We start from the raw sequence: 22,826 nt of genomic DNA, 5'->3' as shown, positions 1-22,826 counted from the left end.
ATAGATCCAGATATATGTTAGTTGGGAGAACATGGACGTTCTCAGAGTTTAGCGAATATTGGTCGTCGGATCGATTGTTTGATCGGATCTCGGCCGTCGGATCGAGTCCTTGGAAGACCTCGGCCGTCGGATCGAAGAGGTGTCACTGTTGCAATGAATAGTTACCTCTCGCTGTAAAAATCTCATGCCAACGCGTGTAATTCTCGTGCCCCGCCAAGGGCATTTTCGTAATTTCACATTGTTGGGAAAGTGCCCAACTAGGGTTGAGACGGTGAGAGGTTGAGAGCGTGCTGGTCGTTCCCCTCCCCCTCGAGCCCGCCTCCTCTCTTCCCCTCCTCTCCTCCCCGCGCTCTTCCCCTCTTCTCCTCTCCTCCCCACCGCCTCCCGCCTCCTCTCCTCCCCACCGCCTCCCGCCTCTCGAAGAAGCAGCAAGCCCCGCCCGCGCCCAGAAGCCCAAGCCCGCCACCAAGCGGCAGTTCCAGGCGTTGCGGGGCGGCAGGGGGCTCAGCCTCAACCCGCTAACCCTAGCTGCACCCCACACCGCCGTCGGCTCCTTCTCCCGGCCTGCCGGTCCCCGCCGTCCGCGTCCACAGCGTCGTCGTCGTCGTCCTCGCGTGCACACGGCAAGAGGAGCACGGGAGACGTGGCTGCGCCGCCGCCTCCGCCTCTGCTCGCCCTCGCGTTGTTGTGCCGTTTCCTCCTCCACGCCCCCTTGGTGCTCATCAGGAAGAGCGCGGCTCACAGTCGGCTCTCGCGAGGGAGTGCCGAACGCGCGCAGGAGGGAGTGGCGGACGCGCGCAGGAGGGAGCGGTGGAGCAAGGTGGCGCCGGTCGAGGTGAGCTGCTTCTCCCTTGGTGGAGTATTTGTGTTTTTGTTGCTTTTAGTCTAGCTAGGTTCCAAGGAAGGGGACATTTAGGCTTTTCTTGTGCTGTTGGTGGCTTATTATGCGGTCAAACATTGGATCTAGATGCATTTTTGTAATTGATGTATTATATTGCAGTCTGTAGCTTCCCTTATAAGATGCAACATGATTAGTTGTTGTGATTTCTCATTACCGATTCCTTTATGAGCATTCTAATATAACTGTGAAAATGTTGCTACTGTTGATTATACCAAAAAAAGATGAAGAACCATACTAAATGCTGGAGCCAAGTCTCTGATGTTACAACGCTAAGCCATCGATTCTGCATCCATTATTGCTCCACTTTGCTGGTTGTTTCAACTTTCATCATTTAATTCAGTACCGTTGTATTCTCATAAAGCCATATAAGTGATGATTATGAATTTAGTCCTTCATAGTTAGGTTAGTAATATCAACTATCAGGTAAATTCTACACTCTAAAAACAACAAAATTCAGAATTTTTTTTTGAATCTTATAAGCAGTGAATTGATTTTCTCCATCCCATGTCTTGTAACGTACAGGGAGCACTCAAGACACTTGTAGTGGTTCATAATTTTGGGAGAGCTTAATTTTACACAAAGGGGGCGTATTATGCAGATCTCATACTTCAAGGATGACTCCAGTTCAGTTGGTCGGTATCTCTTCATTTGCTTGGAAATACTGTTGGTCTGCTTATTATCCTTTGATTTTCCTATGTACTAATATTGAGTGTTGTCCAGCTTGGGACTGTTACGCATAGGTGCGCACATATGGTTAGTTTTTGGAGGAAAGATTGGAATGCTCTAGGATCCTGATATATGATGTTACAGCCGAGCATTTATACAAATAAGCTCAAGGTCCTGAAAAGGTCTGAAGCATCACATCTTTTTTGGCACTAGAGTTCGATAGTTTTGAATACCACACATATTAAATCTGAGTACAAATTCTCGCTCCTTAATCACCGAGTATAAATTCTCGCTCCTTATTCACTGAGTATAAATTATTGCTCCTTATTCACCGAGTATAAATTCTCGCTCCTTAATCACCGGTTCAACTAATGCTAATTTTTCATCGGGGACATAGTAGAACCAGAGAACTAGATTCCTATGATCTGTTAGAGCAGTTGCCAGCTTTGCAACAGTTACTGTATCGGCTTGTTGGATGTCAGGTGATCGTCTCTTCAGTCTAGGCTAACAAGCCTTAGATGCGAGAATCTCTCAATTTCTGCCATTTTCATATCTATATGTGGCATAACAACAATTTTTTCTTTGTATTGCAGCAAGTAGGGAACTGCGAATGACAACTACTTGCTGCAATATGCTCTAGCTTTTGTAAGCCCTAATTATTTCTCTTGTAGGTATGCACACAAGAAGAGCTCAGCTCTTTGTGGTGCAATAAAACCAGTTCTTGCACAACAAGACGAAATGGCTTAGTTGACTTAGGTCAATTATTGGAATTGTTTTTTGTAGGGTATGAAGATAGGTGATTTTGAGTGGCTAATTTGGCAGTAATGCAATGGAGGTGTGGCTGCGTCTTTCGAGAGTGGTGTCGATAACAAGAGGCTTCTATGACAATGGAGGCAGCGACAAGCACATATATGCTTTAGCTTTGAGGCACTGAATTGTGTATGTTCTGAACTTATATTAGAGCTTCACATATCATTATATCGTGAGTCACCAAAAAAATTGCATTAAAAAACTGTACGCTTTTCTTTCAACTGTATCACATCTTAATCCTTTTAGGTTGGCATCAAACTCTATGAGTGGATTTTTGTTACTGTGTTGAGCCATGCTTTGATTTCTATTAATTGGCCAATATTTGATGTCATATTTTCTTTAGATGCATCACTTGCAGTCATTCTTTGATTTCTATTAATTGACCAATTTTTTTTTGGAGCCGTAATTCTGTCATAGCATTTCCTTGCTTTTTTTGCTTTGAAAAACTTCATTGGTCATAAGCTGATTGCAGCAGCAGGGTCGGATATTTAAGCATACCTAGGATATTTATATTTTAGTTGGCATATAGTCATGCCAATTTTCTGGTTTATCTATTATCTATTTCTTTCACCTTTGAATACTTTGAATATACTAGCCTTTATTGTTCATTGTTTTGTAGAGTTAACTTTTGTAGGAACACTGATTTTCAAAGTTAACTTTTTAGTAGTTTGGCGTGTTCCAATTTATGGAGACCCCTCTCGGAAACTTATTCTTCCTATCTTTGTTTTTAAGGGGTGTAGAAGCTAGAGAGAATTGGTTTTGTAAGGATGCAACCCTTGAAAGCTATAGATATTCCTACAGGTAAACAGGTGAAATACTTACTGTTGGTCACTCAGTTAGTGAAAATGATTGAAATTACTCATAGAAAATGAAGTAAGAGCTGCAGTTGACAGACCAAGTGTGTTATTTCACATGAGCTCTTCCAATTTGCTAGGTTCTGTTGGTCACATAACTTTGTTATTAGGTGTGTAGATATTACAATTTTCACTTTGTGAACTGCATGCCAATGTACATCCTGTATATACAATGACACTTTTCTCATTTTCTCTTCGCCTACCATTTGTTCTAAATTAATGCCTTCTTATTTGGAGATTTAAAACATAGACAACAAGAGAATCATATGAGATGTCCATGTCCTGCTTGATTTCCTCTTTATTTTCCAGCGTCGCCTTCCATTGCTTTGCCTACTAAGAGTTCACTTCCTGGCAATATTTTAGTTCCAGAAGAAGTAGTTCTGATTTATTTTCTTTGTCTCTTGCATTTGTTATGCAGAACGATTCCTACTCATGTTTTCCCCTTGCATTTGGCATGGTCATAATGGAATTTGAAATCTCTAATCCATTTTTCAGATACACTACTGGTATTGTTACACATCAGGGAAGTCCTCATCTACTACTGGTTTGACAACAATTGTTATCAAATAACCTGAAGCGGGTGAATTTTGTATGGAGGTAATATAAATGCAGTTGATCATACATACTGCTACTCGAATAAAAATGCCTATCGTAGTGTCTATATACATCCGTATGTTATAGTCCATTTGAAATCTCTAAAAAGACTTATATTTAGGAACGGAGGGAGTAGTATAGTAATGAATGTGATCAAGCAGTTTGCATCAACACATTGTTTGGACTATATTTTGTGGCATATATTTTACCACCTGCTTTCTACCAAAAGAAACGATAAATAAAGGTGGACAATAATAGGTTACAATAGTGATCAAAGGAAGAGAAATACTTTTGCAAGTCATGCATGGATTTTTTTACCAGACAAATATTTTCTTCAGATGTATAATCATATTTTTCTGAGATATATATATTTCTTTTTGCTCATCACCTGATCCCGCCACCGCGGCCCATGGAGGCACTGCTGCAGGGGCCGCAGCTGCCACCATTCCTGTCCAAGACATACGATCTCGTCAGTGAGCCGCAGCTGGACGGGGTCATCTCCTGGGGTCCTTCGTCATGTGGAATCCTTCCACCTTCGACCGGGACATGCTCCCGCACAACTTCAAGCACAAGAACTTCTCCAGCTTCGTCAGGCAGCTCAACACCTATGTGCGTATCGTATCACTGTCCTATCCTCTGTTCTCATTTTTCTTTTCTTTTGCAATCTCTCACTGGATTATTATTCATGCCGCCATCCTCTGCTCAGGAGGCACTCTGTTTCTGTTTTGGTATCTGCCACTCTGTTTTGGATGTTCTATTTTTCTTTTTGTTCCTTCTGGTTTCTGCTGATGTACTCAACCCAAATCTGTTGTGTATATATATACTCTTTGTACTTCCCTTGATAATTTTAGTGAGCGGAGTTGTGGTCTGTAATGCCAATTTGGTGTATCTTTTGTTAGCAGAATCGTGGTCTGTAATGCCAATTTGGCCTTTCCCGAAAAAACTGGTTTATCTTGATCACTGAAATAATCCTGATTCCTAAGGAGTTGATCCCGTGATGGGTTTACTAAGATGGGCTGAACAGATAATACAATTTTATCCATATGTATTTCATCTTCTTTTGCACCTATTAATTATACATCTAGATACATACATTCCTCCAACAAGTATTTCCGGATGGAGGTTGTATTTTTTTTGCCTTTATTTGCATTTTACCCTCAAATAGATGGACATGACTTGATTTGAGTTATAACTCATCATTGATTGCATAGGAGTAGGCTGGGGTAACAGTGTCCAGTACCACACCCTTTCTTATCAAGTTTGTTACATTCATTTCATCTGTATCTCCTCTTTTGTTCTACAATTCATTTTGCTTATGATTTCTTATTGTAGTGGCAAATTTTAATTGCTTGGGCTGTTGCTGCTATGAAAATATATTTCTATCTTTTAGGTCTCTTACTTTAGTCTCTCACTCTCTCTCTGATTTCATAATGATATGAACTTCTATTATGCTGCAAGATTAGAGAGATTCTTTTCAAACTCAACCTGTGTCACGAGCTACTTGGTTACTTCGCATTACTTGGAGGATGCATGGATGAGGACTGAATTATGTGTAGCTATGATATCTTTTAATTTTGGTCATATATGTATCTTACAAGAATTCCAGTATATATTTTGGTCATCTGTATCAGAATAAGGATGCACCTTTAATTATTACAACCTCCAAGCCCATCATTTGGAATTTTATGTAGTTTCTTTTGATGTGAATATTTAGTTTGTTGTGTAATTCTATTGGATGATTATGGATGAGGCGTGAATAATGTATAGACATGATGGATGCTCTTATTCCTTATGACTCATCATCTGTAGATAATAGTAGATGAATGATTGATCGTGGCTTTCTTTTGGTATGTCATGCTACTTCTCTTATTTGGCTTTGGATCGTTTTGTTTTTTACCGGGTTAGATATGGCTGGTGCAGGTTGGGTGCGACAAAGCGCACTTCCTGGCAAGTGGTTATTTTTTGTGGTCTCATGAGCGTACTAAACTCATTGCTGCCTTATGATAATCTCATGGTAATGTTGAACTCCCTAATGTCTTGCTTCTATAACATGTGAATGCTTCTTTTTACTTTTATTTTGTTACATCCTGTTTGAGCAAGTATGTTAAACCTGGATTAATACTAACTTGATCATTACCTTCATAATCATAATGTTGGGACCGGCACCCTCGCGCCAAGGCGCGTTGCCGATCTAGTTGTTATGGCTGCGATGTTTGTTTCTGCATGCTACATAAGTCAAAAGAGCATAGACTGAACGTCTTCGTATTAAACAGTTGTCGAGGCTTGAGGTTTAACACCAAGATCAACTCGATATTGCCGAAGGTAATCTAGAGCAACTCCATACAATATAACAAAGCAAATCAAGTAAACATGCATGCATGTGCATATAACCTTGGGAAAAAAATTCTGGTTCATTTTATTTAGCAGAAAAATATTTAAACAACAATAAAAGGTTCAATAATGTACTAATATGACAAAATCACCATACTATGATAAGAAAAAAAAAATCCTTGCAACAACAGCAGCCAATGGAAGGAGCAGCAGCATCCAAACTGTTTGAAGCCCCGGAGAATGGCGTGGACGTAGATGGAGGACGTCTTGCAGTAGCCTGTGTGACTGTGTCCTCCTTTGGCCTCAACGGGGGCACGTACGTACTCCATGTGTCCCGGCGCCTCCCAGGCATAATAAAGAAGTTGCGGTGGCCGCGTAACCCGGCGGCGTCGATGGACTCCATACGACGTCGTGCATCATCTCGGCGGTTCTCCGGTTGCTTGCGCCACGTCGGGGTGACAGACAGCGTAGATGGCAGGTTGCTTTACGTTACGCCCGGATCGGATCGGAGCAGCGATTCCATCCATCCATGATCCATTCCATGGCTAGCTCACGAAAACGCGGGGGACCTGCAGACCAGGCCTAGCTTACGAAAACGAAATTCCCAGCTTGCATGCCTGCCTGCTCCCGTCGGAGCCTCCTCGGTCGAACCGATCGAGCTCGTCTCCTTTGCTCTCCGGTCCGATCAGCGGCGATGGGATGGTCGACTCCCTTCCTCGCGCGGCATTAATCACCTCTCCTCATGATCATGAATATACGAGTGAGTGGAAGTGGAGAACGAAGCAAAGCCAGAAGCCACAGTTGTGCACGTCCTTCTTTTATCTTCCTTTCTCTCCTCCCCTCGTTCGTTCCTTACCACCCCACGCCGGCGAGGGGATAACTCAACCGCCATAGGCCCGCAACGGCCGGAGCGTCCGAGGCTCCTCCGGCTCTGCCTCTCGTCACCGGCGGCACCCCACCTGCCCTCTGCTGCGGGCGGGCTTCGCCGGGGTCGCGGACCCAGCCCCCATGCTCGGGTAGGGTGCCGGCCTCGTCGCCAGAGTCACGCATCCGTAGCTGGGACGCCACCGACAGGGCAGGGCATGTGCTCTCTGCTGCACCAACGCGCACCCAGAGCGTTCGATGGAATGCTCCTTGCGTATCTGGTCGCCCTCTTTAACTAATTACTACTCCCTCCGTCCATAATATAAAAGCGTTTTTTACAATAGTACTCTCTTTTTTTTTTAATCCGCATATAAAATTTGGTCAAAGGCAAACTTCACAAACTTTGACTAACATTATAGGAGAATACGAAATCAATATTATTAGATGCATTATGATATTTATTTTCATAGTGTATAGCTTTAGTATTGTAGGTGTTCATATCTTTTGATATAAATTTGGTCAAACCTTGCATAATTTGACTTTGATCAAATTTTATATGCAGACCAAAAAGAAACTGATGGAGTATTAGCACGGTCAGTTATAGAGGGTGTTTGTTTCCAGGGACTTATTGGTTTAGAGACTTAAAAAAGTCCCTATAAGTCCCATCTAAACCAAACAGGAGGGACTTATAGGGACTTAAAGTGGGCATTTGGGACTTATAAAATAAGACTCTCAAGAAGAGTCTTATAGGACTTATAGTTGTAATATGGTCTTTTAGTCCATGTTAAGTCTCAGGAACCAAACAGGTAGAGACTTTTTAGGGACTTGGGACTTATAAGTTGCGACTGAAAAAAGTCCTAGGACTTATGAACCAAACAGGGCCATAGTCCATGCATGCATGCACTACATCAACAGAAGAGGGGACGTGTGCATGTATTGCATGTGATGGACTAGTAGATTTAAAATCTCAACGAAACAAATGAGATATCCCACGTAGTTTTTTTTTACATGGAAATATCTTTATTCCATTAACCAACATACGCAACATAATCGCTGGCCACCAAATCCTGTACAAAGGTAGGAGCGCCACCCGGCCATACGGCTTGGGAATTAGCATCCATCTTCGCACCGAACGCCGCGAGGGCGTCAGCTACCTTGTTGCAGAGTCTTGGGCAGTAGAAAACAGAAAAGGAAAATAACCCAAAACTATGATTCGAAAGTTTTCTTTTATGTTAAATTCCTTTTTTTCTGGTCTCGAGAATAACCCAAAATTTGGACTCACGCCTTTCAATCACGCGCTCCCATGTTCAAACGTTCCGTGCCCAACCACACACGAACATAATTACTCACGGGTCTTCTGCACTGAAATAATCCACCTCACTGTCAAAAGACCTACCCGATGCAGTGTGGTAGACGTCCTCCTCCCGCTCCATCGTTGCATGCCGATCCCGCTTGTACTTGGTTCAGTCTTGGGGTGGGAGTCATCACCGTCGTCTTCTTCGTCACTCTCGAACTGAAGTCGTGCTGACAAGGAAGGAGAGGCCGAGGGTGGATGGCCGACTTCGATGTCGGGAGTGCTACGACGGCGTACCTAGCATGCGACCAAGCGGAGCCCTGCGAGGTCACCGCACTGCCGAGGGCCATGCCGAAGATTTAACGGGGCGAGGGCCTCCACGACATTGTGGTAAGCTTGGGGTTTTGAGACGGGCGTTGATGCCGCCGATGACGAGAGGAGGATAAATGGTGAAGGCGAGATGGATTTTCTCGAGATGATGAAGGAGAGGACGACAAGATCTGATCTTTTCTTTGCTGAGATGGTGGCGTTTTGGAATGGGCTTGATGCTACGTGGAGGAGGCGAGTGGAGCAAGACGAGATGTTGTGCAACCTAGCTCTGCTGTCTACTCTGCAAGATGGCAATATCACTCCCCCTCTTTCCTTCTCATGTGATCCCGCCAAGGACTCGAGCATATTGCAAGAAAGTGAAAAACAAATGCTTTTGACAGAAACAGTACAATTTGATGTGTTCTTTTTTTAGCAACGTGTTTAGTGCGTTGCTCACTTAACATCCCAATTGAACCGAGGATCAACATATACCAGCTGATGTAGCGAAGGGTATCACTTGGAACATTGCAATTCCATTCTCGTCGGTATGGAGATGCTGCATACATAATAGAGTAAACTTATTAATTAATTCATGCAATGCATACAAAAGAAATTGGCAATAGAATTTAGGAAGGGATTTCTATGGTTGATGACAATACAATATAAGGATAGGTTCTCCAACTAATAACAAATTGACAATATTTGTTCAAAACCTGCTAAAGGGCCAACCTTTGACCGCCAAAAGTATAAAAGAAGTAAGACAACATTACACAAAAATTGACGTAGATAAGTGTTTACTGGAGTTATCTTGTCCAATTGTTTTTCTTTGGATTTAGACCACCTCTTGGCTTCCGGTCGAACCAAAAAAAAAGGAAAATTGATAAGCATAAATATTTGGATGCAGGTGAAATAGGAATCAAATAACTACAGGGGAACAACTTAGCAAAATTTGACAAAAGTGCTTGGTCTCGTCTCCAACCATGCACCAAAATCGGATTTGGCTGAGTCGTCTTCGACTCCACTTCAACCGTTCGGTCTCTTCTGACCATGGTGGACTAGCCCACATGATGTGTTTGGTCGACTATGAGCGTCATATAGGATTTGCCTCGCCACAGAACTAAAGTAATTAAGATATAACTTTTTTTTGTGAGAAAACTTCTAATCTATTCATCTTCAAGATATAACCTGTCCATAATATTTGCCTGGTCACAGAAATCTTCTGCCAGTTGATGAGACGAACACAAATATAGCATCCCTTCTTGTTCCATAATATACTGTATATGTTTTTTTTAAGGAATTATTCTGATTGCATTCGATACACAATAATATACATTGAACAGGGAAGTTAAATTACTTGATACAACAAGGTGGAAACACTGATCTTTCTTCCTTGAGCGTAGGGCTAGAACTTCTCCGGTTAAGAAGACGTTTAGCAATGCATTATCATGCTGCTCTAGTTTCCTTGCATAAATGCATGATCATGCTGCTCTACTTTCCTTGCACAAAATCATGCAAGTACAAAAATCTGACACAGTTCACAATTGAAAAAATAATCTGAATACTGAATAGAAATTCTGATAACTACCCGAGGGGATGGAGCTTAATTAGTAATTTCACTTGGGCTAAATCCGCAGTTCACGAGGTACTTTGCAGATCCACAAGCAATTCATTTCTAAACATATTAAGAGACACCATGGTTTCGAACTCTAATCGCACAGTTGCATGGATCACTTATTTGCACTTCAAAATATTTAGCAACTTCGTTGGTCTGATAGGAGATATACATAACTTACCGAGGGATGAGCATGGTTGGGAACAAACACAGTGGCTCGAGGTACTTGGCACCGACACTGCCAGGAACAAGGTAGCTCACCACAAGCGGAAGTTCATGAGACTATAGCAGTACTTTTTTTAGATGTTCTTTTTTATAGATGTCTTGAGGCTATTAGAATGACATTTTTATTTCCTAAAAAATGATCTTACTCTTTTATTTTTTATTTTGAGATACAACTATTTTGTTTGAGATACAACTATCTTTTGAGGGAAAACTATTTTTTTGAGATATGAGACACGACTATTAGAACGACGTGAAAAGTAGATAGAAGAATGGAAGGAGTATGCGAACCAACCCGTGGTTGAATGGTTAGAGGGACAGTGGTATCCCTAACCCACCAGGGTTGAAGTCCTGGTGCTCGCATTATTTATGGATTTATTTCAGGATTTCCGGCGATGCGTTTTTAATGGGAGGAGACGCCTACGGTAACATCGTAAATCTCAAGAGGGTGAGTGTATGCATGTATGTATGAGCGTTTGTGTTTGTACTGTGTTGAAAAAAGAAGAAGGAAGCAATACTATACTGGGTGGGCCTGGATCGACATGCGCGGTTACGCGGCCCTTCGACCGGAGAGACGAGACGAAGCTAGTGCAAAACCGTGGTCCATTTCCATTTCCACAGCCTGTCTCGCGGCTCTCGACTCCCGTGGCGATGATGCCTTCCTCCTCCTCCTCCTCCCGCCGCCGTCGCCGCCGCCGCGGCAACCGCAACAGGCCTCCTCCTCCTCCAGCGCCGAAGACGCAGCCGGGGGAGGTCACGAGTGACGACGCGGAGCTTCCGCCGTCGGCCGCTGTCCACAGGCTGGAATGCATCCCATTCTCACGCCCGGCTCCACCAAAACCTAACCCTCCACAGCCTCAACCCCAACCCCATGGCGCGACGCACCCCTCCTCCACCTCCTCCTCCTCTCGCCGCCGTCGCGGCCGACGCGGCCGCAAGGGGACAGCACCAGCGCCAGCGCCTGCGGCGGAGGAGGCGAGGGACTGGGCGGGGCTCCTGCTGGACGCGCTCTGCGCCATCCTCCACAAGCTCGACCACGTCGAGATCCTGACCGGCGCGGGGCAGGTGTGCCGCTCCTGGCGCCGCGCCGCGCGCGACGTGCCCGCGCTCTGGCGCCGCATCGACATGCGCGGCCACGCGGACATCCACGAGCTCTACCTCTGCGGGATGGCGCAGGACGCCGTCCGCCGCAGCGCGGGGCAGTGCGAGGCGTTCTGGGGCGAGTACGCCGCCCATGAAGGCCTGATCCTCTTCCTCGGCGACCAGTGAGACTCTCTCCCCCTAACTTTTGGGCCCCTCAATTTGATCGTTTGGCTGATGACCTTGTGCTTCATTTTATCCTCGAATTATGATTTCGTTTAGCTGCTTCCGTCCAAATTTATGGGCTCCGAAATTTAAGGATTTATTTCCGAATTGGATCAGTTGGGTTAGATACCGTGATCAGGTGAAGATTGATGAATACACACTAACCTGAGAAATGATGTCCTGTGCAGTTTCCCGTTCATAATTCTGTCGTCATATATTCCTATGCCTGATTCTATGTATTGTACTACTAAATGTTTCATACTATTTCTATAGCATGGGACAGTAGGTAACTAAATGCACAAGTGGGGAAATTGCTGCTCGGTGTTGTAGCCTTTAAGTATGTTTTATTCATACTTCCGTGACAGTGAAGCGAAAGCTGAATGAACTCTGAAGTATATTAACTTCATCTAAGCCTGGTGATTCCAGCATTAGAATATATAAATGCTCTGCAACATGTTGGCAATTGAGAATTCATCAAGTGAGTCCACTTTAGTTTAGCACTAGTTTACTAACCATTTGGTGGTTACTTGTCTTCAGACAGTGATAGGGCACACCTTGCAAAGCGTGTGCACTGAAAATTACGGCGTAATGGGCTTATGAATCGATATGGCAATGGTAGTAGGGTAGTTGACATATTAACTGTAACTGTTTAAGACAAGCAACATGCTTTTTCGGATTAGCTAGTTTGAAATAGAGCGTAATTCTGAGATAGCTTTTCAGCAGTTAGAAGCATTACCATGTGAGACAGTCAAAAATTTGTAGATACTCTAAATTAATATTTATGCTGCTAAACTATAATTGGACTCTGCAGCCAAACATGATGACAGATTGCTCCTCTTTCTCATGTCAAATAAAATAATTATTGCACAAATTACATGTCATGGAACCCTTGTAGATGTTGGAGTAGTGCTTATGTCTGATTTATCTACCAAAGAGCCTCAATCAGTCACCCCTATTTGCTGTCATCTCTAGATTCTCTTCTATGGGCCTGTGTTTATTTTTTGTACAGCATGATTCTACCTTTTCTTTTGAAGGCCATATATACTGGTAACCATTATCCAAGTACTATGTTTGCAGGGCACCATCTCTGAAGAGTCTTCGCCTCATCTCTTGTTACCGTGTCTTCATTGAAGAATTGGTGGAGGCACTAAACAAGTTCCCTCTACTAGAGGAGCTCGAGCTCTCACTGTGTTCAAATATAGGTGGGAATCATATGTTTGAGATCAGCAAAGCATGCCCGCAGCTAAGGCACTTCAGAATGAGTGAGCTTCGGTTCCACAATCTCCAAGACGACAGTGACGGCGAAGACGCTGACAGCGAGTTCAGGTACAACAAGAACGATGACGCCAAAGGAATCGCAACCATGCTCCAGCTACGCTCCCTACAGCTCTTTGCCAACAACCTCACCAACGAAGGGCTGACGGCGATCCTCGACAACTGCGTCCACCTCGAGTCCCTTGACATTCGCCACTGCTTCAATGTCATCATGAACGACGCCTGCGAGCAAAGTTCTCCAGGATCAAGACGCTGAGGCTTCCCAACGACTCAGATGACTACGACCTCGAGGCTTTGAGCCCTATCTGGTCAGGTATTGGCATGGGCGTTGACACCGACAGTGACGGTGATTTCTTCTATGGCGGGCCTGACTACATTCTGGACTCGGATGAGTACGACGATTACTTGGATCCTGAGCGCTACCTTGATGGCGTCTACATCGGCAGGCGTGTTACTCTCATGGATCTGCTTGATTCGGGCTACTGAATGCTGGGGCCTCTCTTGACTTTCGTCAACATCGGCAGACGTGTTACTCTAATGGATCTCTGCTCGATTCGGGTTCACTGGGGCCTCTCTCAACTTTTGCTGGAAGATTTGAGTACCGACCGCAGTGCAGTCTATCTAGTTGCGCGCATCGACATCTAGTATGTGAACTGAGTCGTGAGTGTGTTATAACTTACTAGATGACCCGTGCTGCAAAGGCCGAGAGCAAGCCAATTATTGAAAGAATGTGCATCAAAATATGTAGACACATAAGAAAACATATGAAAATAAGTACTGATTGATGATAGATAGATTGTTGCTGATGGTACATGTTTTCTAAGAAGCTTACGAACTACTCCCTCCATTCCAAAATATAGTGCGTCTGTGCTTCCCGAGGTCGAACTTTTGACCATAAATTTAACGAACGAGACCGACTGTGGCGGGTGAAAAAATTACATAATTAAAAACTTCTTTCGAATACGAATTCACTGATATAATTTTTGCTCCCGCCGCAATCGGTCTTGGTAGTTAAATTTACGGTCAAAGTTGAAGTACGGAGATAGAGGAAGCACTACATTGTGGAATGGAGGGAGTATCATTTACAATGTTATGAGCAAGGCATGTAGATAGGCAGAGCTACATTAGACAAATGTATCACGGGATGTTTAGAACGATTTCTTCGAGGCAAGTCTTCATAGCTGCTGTTCTTCATGGCCGAGGTGCACATATGCCTCACATCTGATGCAAATATGGCGTTGCGTGCCTACCATGCGAGCCAGCGGGCGCGGGACACCACGACGGATCCATCGTCGATCTCACGTCCATCGGCAACATGCAGACTCCACACTTTGACAAGAGTAGTTCATGGGATACGTCAGCGCCTTAAGTCCCGTGAGCTATTGTGTGTCCCATGTCCTGCTCTACCTTGCCGTTTACCGCACTTCCACTCCGAGGGGCACAACCAACCGTCGGACATGGACACTGCCGAAACATTAAGGACGGTCACCGGTGGAAATTTAGAATAGTTTTATGTTACATGTAATCGTATGAATTTGATGATTTGCAAATGGGATATCCGATTGCGGAAACAATTTTTTGTTTATTCACTATCTGCAGACACATCCGCAACGTTTGGGAAAGGATTTTGATACTTGTGGTTGTAGATGTTTTTATATTAAGATAAGTGGGAATAAATCTGACAAAACAATACAGATTATACCAATTACATAAAGTACAAGTTAGCATCAAAGATAATATTACAACCGTGCCATTGTCACAAAGAGCCACACACTCTGGAGTCTGGACACCTATACACACGGGTTGCACATATGACATATAACGCCAGAGATAACCATGTGGTGGATTGTTGTCCTTTTCCATCGACCAGTTCATCCTCTTCCTCTCCCCACTGTACTCGAGAAAGCACCTGCTAGAGGCGGCTCACGCTGGGCTCCATCTTCGCGCGCGGCGGATCACGCTGCAGCTTGGCAGGGGAGTGGCTCCGGCTGCAGCTCAGAGGCGCTGCGGCTCCAACTGCATCTCGGTGGTCCGGCAGCTCGGAGGCGCAGCAGCTCCAACTGCATCTCGGTGGTCCAGCAGCTCCAATTGCATCTTGGCGGACCAGCAGCTCCCGCTATAGCTTGAAGCTGCGGAATCAGCAGATGGCGCCACTGTCACTCAAATCGGCGAGCTAAATCCTCATAGTTGTTGTTGCCGCTCCCTGCCGAAGGTGGCATTTGTTCTGGCTGTGTGGCAGCCTGGCACTCCCTGAAGCTAGTTACTTTCCACGGTAAGGGAGGCTCCAGCAAGCCCACGGCGGTCGCCGTTGCTGCTCAGGTAAAAACTAACCTCCTTCGGTGTTTGATGAATCTGTAGAATTTTTGTGATTCAATTCCACTGTAGCACAAGGGGCACCATGATCTACTATTTTGCCGAGAGTAGCGGCATGGCAAAGTACATCTTCGTTTTCTGAAAAATAGAACAAGATGCAGGGACTGATCACTCGTAGAAGTAAACTCCAAAAGGAGAAGCTTATAACTTCACTAAATAACTATATCAGGAGCAACATTACTGATTACATCCTCATGGTTTCGTCATTTACAACAGGCCCAGTTAGAAAATGGCCTGTCAGGCCATTGACGTTGCTGATGTGGTGCATCGGCCCACATCGGTGAACCATCGTCGGAGTTGAACTTGTTGATGGACAATGACGGAATGCATCCCCTGAATGAAGTGAGCATTTTCCTGTTTGTTTATCTAGCCTCTCATTCTTACCTTAGACATACAAATGAAAAAAGAGGTACTCCCTCCGTCCGAAAAAGTTTGTCCCAAGCTTGTCTCTCAAATGGATGTATCTAGCACTAATTTGATGCTAGATACATTCATTTGAGGGACAAGCTTTTTCGAACAGAGAGAGTATGGGAGAAAGAGGGTGGAGACTAAACAAAGATAAACCAAGATACCAAATTAATACAGAGTGATAATGAAAATAGAAAACGAAATGTGAATAAAGAGAAACCAAAGACTCGTAAAACAGAGAGTAAGAACAAACAACGAGGACCTAGCACTACTATGTTAATAGGCATGTCTCAAGAGTAGTGTTGATACTTAGATGAGTGATGCAACATTGGAGTACTAATTAGTGGCTGGGACTGCGAGCGGGGTATATTGTATATAATACGTAGTTGAGTGATCGCCTTTAGATGTTTCAGATGCTGAAGAGTATTTTCCAATGAACATATATGTTACGCTATGCATACTGACATATGCACTTCCTTGGAATTGTTGATATGTATGTATCAATTCTAGCAGCCGTCGTTGGCCTACTTGGAGAACAAATAAGCATTTTAACATAAGGGCATCACAAAAAAATCAGAATACAAAAACTATGTTAGGTCTGCAGTTTTTTTCATGCATCATATGAGTTTAGTGTACTTTTTGTGCAGCAGCAACCAGAAGCCAAAAGAACCCAATACTGTACAATCTAAAATAAAAACATGTCCACAAGCCTAATAACATTGAAAGTCTTAGTCCTACTACAACAGTTTAAACAATCAATAGTCAGAAGAGGCTAATTAAGGTACTGGTATAAGGTACTTAACTGGGTATACATAATATCTAGGATCAAAGAATTTAGATAAGATGCCAAGGGTTCTTCACTCTATAAATGGAACTCACCTGAACACTAAAGCCATGGTTTTCATTGCATAGCTCTAGACTAAATAATAAGGGCAATACCAAAAGATTTATGCATTAGTGCATGAACTAAGATAAAATAAAATGAGCCTATAATGATGGTGTTACTTTCTTGCGCAAGCACCAAAACTTTGCCGAAAAGTAAAATATACTGGGAGCATTGTACCTTTATTTTCCCTATAATCCTTGCCCTTGCTTCTAGATTATATGATGGCGGTGCAAGCTAGCCAACATCTTCAGATTAGTCCATCCAAAAAGCACCCCAAAGGTAACAGTTGGGTTGATTGTGTCATTCTTGAAACGCCATTATCAGAAATTCAGTTGGTGCTTAATAGTAAATAGAAGTGCAGGACATGCTCATCACGCTTACCTAGGACTCATAGGCCTTATCTAATCCCTCGCCAAAGCAAATCATCTATTCTATGTGAAATAGGCAAGAGGTAGGCAAAAATGCTATATACCAAAGAGTATACGTCAATCTAAACTGACGTACTGCTCACAAGAAACAGAGTATGATAACACGTCATTGCTCACTCTAAAAATAAAATAAGTTGTTGGAAAGGAGGGGGGGGGGACTATTTTATTTATACAGTTTAGTTTTGTGATTTAGTGCAAATAAGAACATGTCCAAACCTGATAGGCACGGCACCAAAGAGTATACGTCAATCTAAACTGACGTACTGCTCACAAGAAACAGAGTATGATAACATGTCGTTGCTTACTCTAAAAATAAAATAAGTTGTTGGAAAGGGGGGGGGGGGCTATTTTATTTATACAGTTTAGTTTGTGATTTAGTAGTAGTACAAATAAGAACATGTCCAAACCTGGTAGGCACGGCAATCTCAAATCCATGGGGTCAGTTTGGTTAGATCAGGATGAGCAGAAATGAAACGCACCATATACATTTTCCATGCATCAACATACGTTTTCAGTTTAATCAACACATGTGCTATTCTCTGAATATGAAAATCACACGGCCAATTTCTAATAGTACCCTACTTTTTTCTGTATGGCTCCTGTGATTTTTGAGAGTGCAAACCGATGAGATTAGCTTAACTAAATTGTCTCAGAATCCCATAGAGACTACAGCAGCAGCAAGAAAGCATTATGGTTTTCCCTAAAAAAATAAAGCATCATGGTTAAACTTATGCAGCTATCAACGCCTGTTTTAATGAAACAGAAGAAACTTAAATTAACTGCAGTCTCTCACAATTCCATTAATTAGAGACTACAACAGCGGCAAGAAAGCATCGTGGTTTAGGTTTTGCAACTACCAAAATGTGAGCTCATGCGAACAAAAGATAGTAAATTATTCAGCATAGCATCATGGTTCAGCATACAAAATTACCAAAATGTCATCTTCAGCCAAGTCTTATAGTTTCAGGAAAAAGAATTACGAGAAAGTTCACCCATTAATGTGACTCAGATTCAACCTACCACAAGGTTAGAGCAGTTAATCGTCGTCCGCGTTGGCTTCGTTTGCTCGATCATTTTGCTCTGCAGCATTGGCTCTTTATCTAGTTTCCTCTGTTTTGCTCCAGGCTGCCTTTTTGCTTCTGAAGATTGCAGAAAGGGCTAAGTGCAATTGAATAAAGCTGAATATATTTCTATAATGATTTTTTCTAAATACAAAAGCTACCCACTACATACAAAGGAATCCCAAATTCATGCAATCCCTCGTACATAAGGATATAGAGATAGAGAGTCACTAAAATCAATTGATTTAACAACTTCTATTTATTTATACTCCCATTTTATAAATTCCATTGTTGTTAACAACATCTATTTATGTATGCTCCCAGATTCTCACCAACAATCTAAAGCATTGAGCCACTGCACCATTCACTTGCGTTGCCACATAGATTATTTATTCATGCAACATCTAAACTTAAAGAACATCGGACTGTAAAAGAATTGAGGAGACAAGTAAACAACAACACAGACCATCCAATGCAGTCCTCAGGGGCTCTACCAACTCTGGGAACTCAATCTCATCAAGCGCTTGGAAGACGTCTTCGGCGTTGCTTGTCTGCATCTTTCCTTCCTTGCACACATCATCTGACCTGCAAATAAGATCACACTCATGTTACTATCATCATCCAAAAAGCATCACATCACAAGTATAAGCATAATATTATTTATACTCTCAGGCGGCTCTCCCCTCTACCAAACAGCAGAGCAATTAGCTAAAAATCTCAACTATGCAAATCCTAAACCAGCAGTGCTAACTATAAACCCCCAAACATTTCATATAAGCATCATATTTCAATACCTCTGTAACCTCTGGGCCGTGAAGAATGAAAACTGCAGAAGCTTTTGTTAAGAAAACTGAAAGTGTTAACACACATTCACTGAAAGTTTAGCTTCTCTTCATTCTTCTGAAAAATCAATTATTAGTGGCGAAGCTACTCTTCTCCATTAACCACTCCATGTTTGCTGCTGCTACAGATATGAACAAGTTCTTCCTTAGGGGAAAACAGTATATATAATATTGTGCTGACCGTTTGTGATGATTCCGGTATATACAGTAGTTAATGGATTTTTCCCTCAAGTTTGTTTCTCTCTTTTGCCGCTCTGCTCTAGTTGGGCGCGGCATGCGCTCGAGTGATCCCCTGTCCATGTTTTTGTGGCACCGCTTGTGGTTGGTGCCTCAGCCTCAATCTTTTTCTTTTGTGTCTAAAACACGAATGACTTTTATCGGCTAAAATGCCACATTGTGCAAGCCGTACCACTCTTGCTTATAATTAATTTCAGAGGCATTTGGCAATGGCGTTTTGATGGCAGTGATGTCAGGTGTTCCAGCCACAGCCGACAGAGTACTACAAAGAAAAAACTCAAATCCATAACAAGAACTCATTATTTTAAAACAAACTCACGGGAGAAACTGGATGTGGCTAGAGGAGATGCCTCACCTTGAACTGGTGCTCAGATCGCCGCCGCCAAGCGCGCCGCCGCCTTGTCCGTGGAGGAGGCCCAGGCCTCTTATGATGCCATCGCCGAATCCAGGCGTTGTCCTCGTCCTCGCTTGTTTGTGATGCGGCCAACGGCGACCCTCCACTCCATGGCAACGCGAGCGGCGACGAGAGCTTCGATCTGGCTGCTTTTTTCCCACGTTGTCATCCTCCTCACCTCTTCCCGCTCCTCCACACCCACGCTGAAGACCTCAACGCCGCACTCTCCCATGAAGGCAACCAGCGGCCCATCCATAACCACTGTGTGTGCCAGCGTCGGATCGAGAGGAGGATAAAAGCGAAGGGGAAGCAAGGGGCGTGGTGGTGGTGGAGACTGGAGAGCAGGGAAAGGCGGCGGCGACGAAGCTAAAGGGGAGGGGAGGGAATGTGGGGCTCGAGGACGGGCTGGGATTGAGGATTAGGTTTTCACCGCGCGGCCCGCACATCCCATATAATTCAGCTACGTAAAACCAGAGTAAATTGACATCATTCTCTGGACCCACACTTAACGAGGCCCATCAGTCATCCACCTCTGAAACGAGCACAAAGGTGCAAAAGAATTGACGGTCCAGCGATCGCCAGCAGCAAAAATCGTACGACAGTAACAAGATCGAACGGCTCGCGCGGTGAAAATCACTCAGGGGCGCTAGAATGGCGGGTAACGTAGCTGGGTTTATATGTACAATAAGTGTTCTGTTTAGATCGTGTTCCAGAGTATGCAGCCAGTGGGAACAAGATGATGCCAACTACGGAGTTTGGTTCTGACACTTGGCTCTCATTTGTCAACGTTTTTGGTAATGCTGACAAGAGTTTTGCTGCCCCTCTGATGCCGTCGTCCATTGTGTTTCGCGTGCTAACTAATCAAGAACCTGAGCTGCTTGTTTTCCTTTCTCCTGGATCCGCTGCAGCCTGCAGTCAGTTGATCCCAGTCGTGCTTCTCGCTGGCCGCGCGCGACTGCATGACTGGCAGGCCTTCCCTGCACGTCTGAATAACAGTAAAACGACTGGTTGTGATTCTAAATGTATGCAAGTATAGTTTCCTTTAGGTTTTGCACAAAAAAGGAGTAGGGGCAGTAGTTTACTTTAGGCTACGTACGTATTGTATGAGCAACGCTATGCATGTGGAAAAATTCTTACTGCGAGGGCTTATTGGATTGGGTGGAGGGATCGAGGGATTAGCAGGCAAGATGACACATCAGCCTGTAGACGAGTCCATAACAAAACAGCCCGTAGGTATAGGATTATTGCGTATCGCATATTTGCATAGCCGCAAGCTCCACATTATCTAGTCTTGAATAGTTTATCAGTCATGAATACTTAGGTGAACGCGTCAGCAGCTCTCATATGGCAAGTACTCGACCAATCCTCAGACCTCAGATCGAAGGGATGAATGGAGTATGGCTGAAAGGTCAGGCTACCTAGGGCGTGTTTGGTTAGTTTCTCTACCGGGGGCTTGGCTAGGAGAGCAAAAAAAATAGGGCCCGGGTATGAAAAAACATGGCAAAAAGCATAGATGATCAGTTGATTGGTTGCCTGCATTAGAGGTCTTGTCATCGAGATGCAATTTTTACTCGACGTTTGGTTGCATACATGCATATGATTAGGAGTTAACAACAAAGCTTAACACCCACCAGGTTTGGCATCTCATTTCGTCGAACACGTCGAGTGCGTCAGAGCTTCCTTTGTCCATCATGTCCTTAATCGGTGATGACGCTCAACTGCCTCGAGGACCCCTTCGGTTGAGCGGGATGCGCTAGCCGGCACGGTGGCCGTGGAGCACATGCCGCTCTCCGCACTCTCCTCGGGCCACATCGAGGCCGCCGCGGCCGTGCTCCTCACCTCGCTGGCCTTCCTCCCGCGCGCCGCGCAGCGCTGGTTCCGGTCGTGGAAGCTGCTGCTCTGCTTGGGATCCCGCGACCGCGCCGCGGACGCCGCAGCGGCCGCGGAGCTCGGCCTCCGCCTCGTCCACGTCGACACCAACCACGTCGAGGAGATCGTGAACACGGTCATGGCGCTCTTCCTCGGCCTCCTCCGCCGCACCCACCTGCTGTCCGGACACGCGTCCTCCTCCACGCCGTCCGCCGGGTGGCTCGGCTCCGTCCTCCACCTCCTTCTATCCTTGCACGGAGCTCAAGCTCTTGCCCGCACCCATCTTGCCCATCCCCTGCTGGAACACGTAGAAGAAGTGGCCCTGGTTCATGGCGAACATGTTCACAAGCCGTTGCATCTCCGGCGACTCGAACAGCGTCCGGTCCGAGCTCAGCAGGCCCCTCCGCTGCTGCAGCTCCTTGAAGTAGACGTCGTCGAACGCCGTGCTCGTCCGGTCGAACGTCGCCGTCACCGAGTCCCCGCCCTTGCTGCACGTGGCCGCCAGCGACGACGCGAATCCGGCGTCCAGCGTGGCCGCCTCGAACTTGAGGCGGGGCGTGAACGACAGGCAGTGCGCCACGCCCAGAGTGTGCACGCCGGAGAGCGCTACCATGTCCTGCACGTTGAAGCCGTGGGTGCCGAAGAGGCTGATGAGCGCCGAGGCGTTCAGGAACGGCGACCGGCCGACGCGGCTGCGGCTCCGCACCCACCTCGTACTGCCCGCGACCCCGGCGACTCCCCGCAGTCTGGCCGCTCCCGGCCCTCGCGGCCGAGGCCGACGGCGGCGGCGGGAGCAAGGTGAGCCTCGTACTGCGTCTCCTCTGCCTGTCCGTCCTCCTTGCTCGCGCCTAATCAAGTCGCGTCCACTTGGCCGCACAAGGACGCCGGTCATGGCATCAGGGTCGCCGTCGTGGACTGGCGGGACGCGCCCTAGCGCCGGTGCCCCACGCAGCACAAGGCGAGCCAGGCGTCCTTGCAGCGCCGACGAGATCCAGAGGGAGGAGAAAGGGAAGAATGATTAAGTGATTAAGTGATTTTGGGTTGACCCAGAGAGAGGAGAAAGGGAAGAGTGATTAAGTGTAAACACATCTCCAGCGAGCCATCGAGAGCATCGCTCGGGCCTGCCTCGTGTTTCCAGTGAGTGAGCCAGGCCCAGAGCTATGCAGGCCCAACAGTATATATGTGCAACCAAACAGCCCACCTCCAAAAAGATGCTGTATCGCGCGGGTCTGGTTGGGCTTGATGCAGGCAACCAAACTCGCCCTCTCGTCTTCCTTCTACTTGGTACCTA

General features: G+C 45.2%; 1 protein-coding gene, 1 long non-coding RNA gene and 1 pseudogene across 17 annotated transcripts; 2 read left to right on the top strand and 1 right to left on the bottom strand.

The window, feature by feature from the left end:
• Positions 1–277: 277 nt before the first annotated feature.
• Positions 278–5,610, top strand: LOC109778256 (uncharacterized). Of its 16 annotated transcripts, none has more exons than XR_012201834.1 (9): positions 278–835; positions 1,424–1,533; positions 1,622–1,749; positions 2,161–2,212; positions 2,351–2,506; positions 3,110–3,178; positions 3,727–3,828; positions 4,241–4,434; positions 5,284–5,610. It is a non-coding gene; the product is annotated as an uncharacterized lncRNA (long non-coding RNA). The 16 variants fall into 16 exon arrangements; XR_012201827.1 differs by having other exon boundaries at positions 282–835; positions 3,118–3,178; positions 4,253–4,434; positions 5,289–5,610; XR_012201833.1 differs by having other exon boundaries at positions 282–835; positions 3,118–3,178; positions 4,253–4,434.
• A 5,421-nt stretch (positions 5,611–11,031) lies between these two features.
• LOC109778257 (F-box protein SKIP19-like) lies at positions 11,032–13,827 on the top strand (annotated as a pseudogene).
• Positions 13,828–14,679: 852 nt separating this feature from the next.
• LOC123497058 (peroxidase 47-like) lies at positions 14,680–22,583 on the bottom strand. The gene is made up of 3 exons (XM_045232919.2): positions 21,298–22,583; positions 18,660–18,778; positions 14,680–18,271 (listed from the first exon to the last, which is right to left on the bottom strand). The coding sequence occupies exon 1, from the start codon at positions 22,425–22,427 to the stop codon at positions 21,780–21,782; it is 648 nt and encodes a 215-aa protein (XP_045088854.1). The 5' UTR covers positions 22,428–22,583; the 3' UTR covers positions 14,680–18,271; positions 18,660–18,778; positions 21,298–21,779.
• Positions 22,584–22,826: the final 243 nt, after the last annotated feature.

The sequence above is a fragment of the Aegilops tauschii genome, chromosome 2, assembly GCF_002575655.3.
Source record: "Aegilops tauschii subsp. strangulata cultivar AL8/78 chromosome 2, Aet v6.0, whole genome shotgun sequence".
Classification (NCBI taxonomy): domain Eukaryota; kingdom Viridiplantae; phylum Streptophyta; class Magnoliopsida; order Poales; family Poaceae; genus Aegilops; species Aegilops tauschii.
The sequence above is the reverse complement of the archived record's forward strand: the minus strand, read 5'-3'. Positions and strand labels throughout refer to the sequence as shown.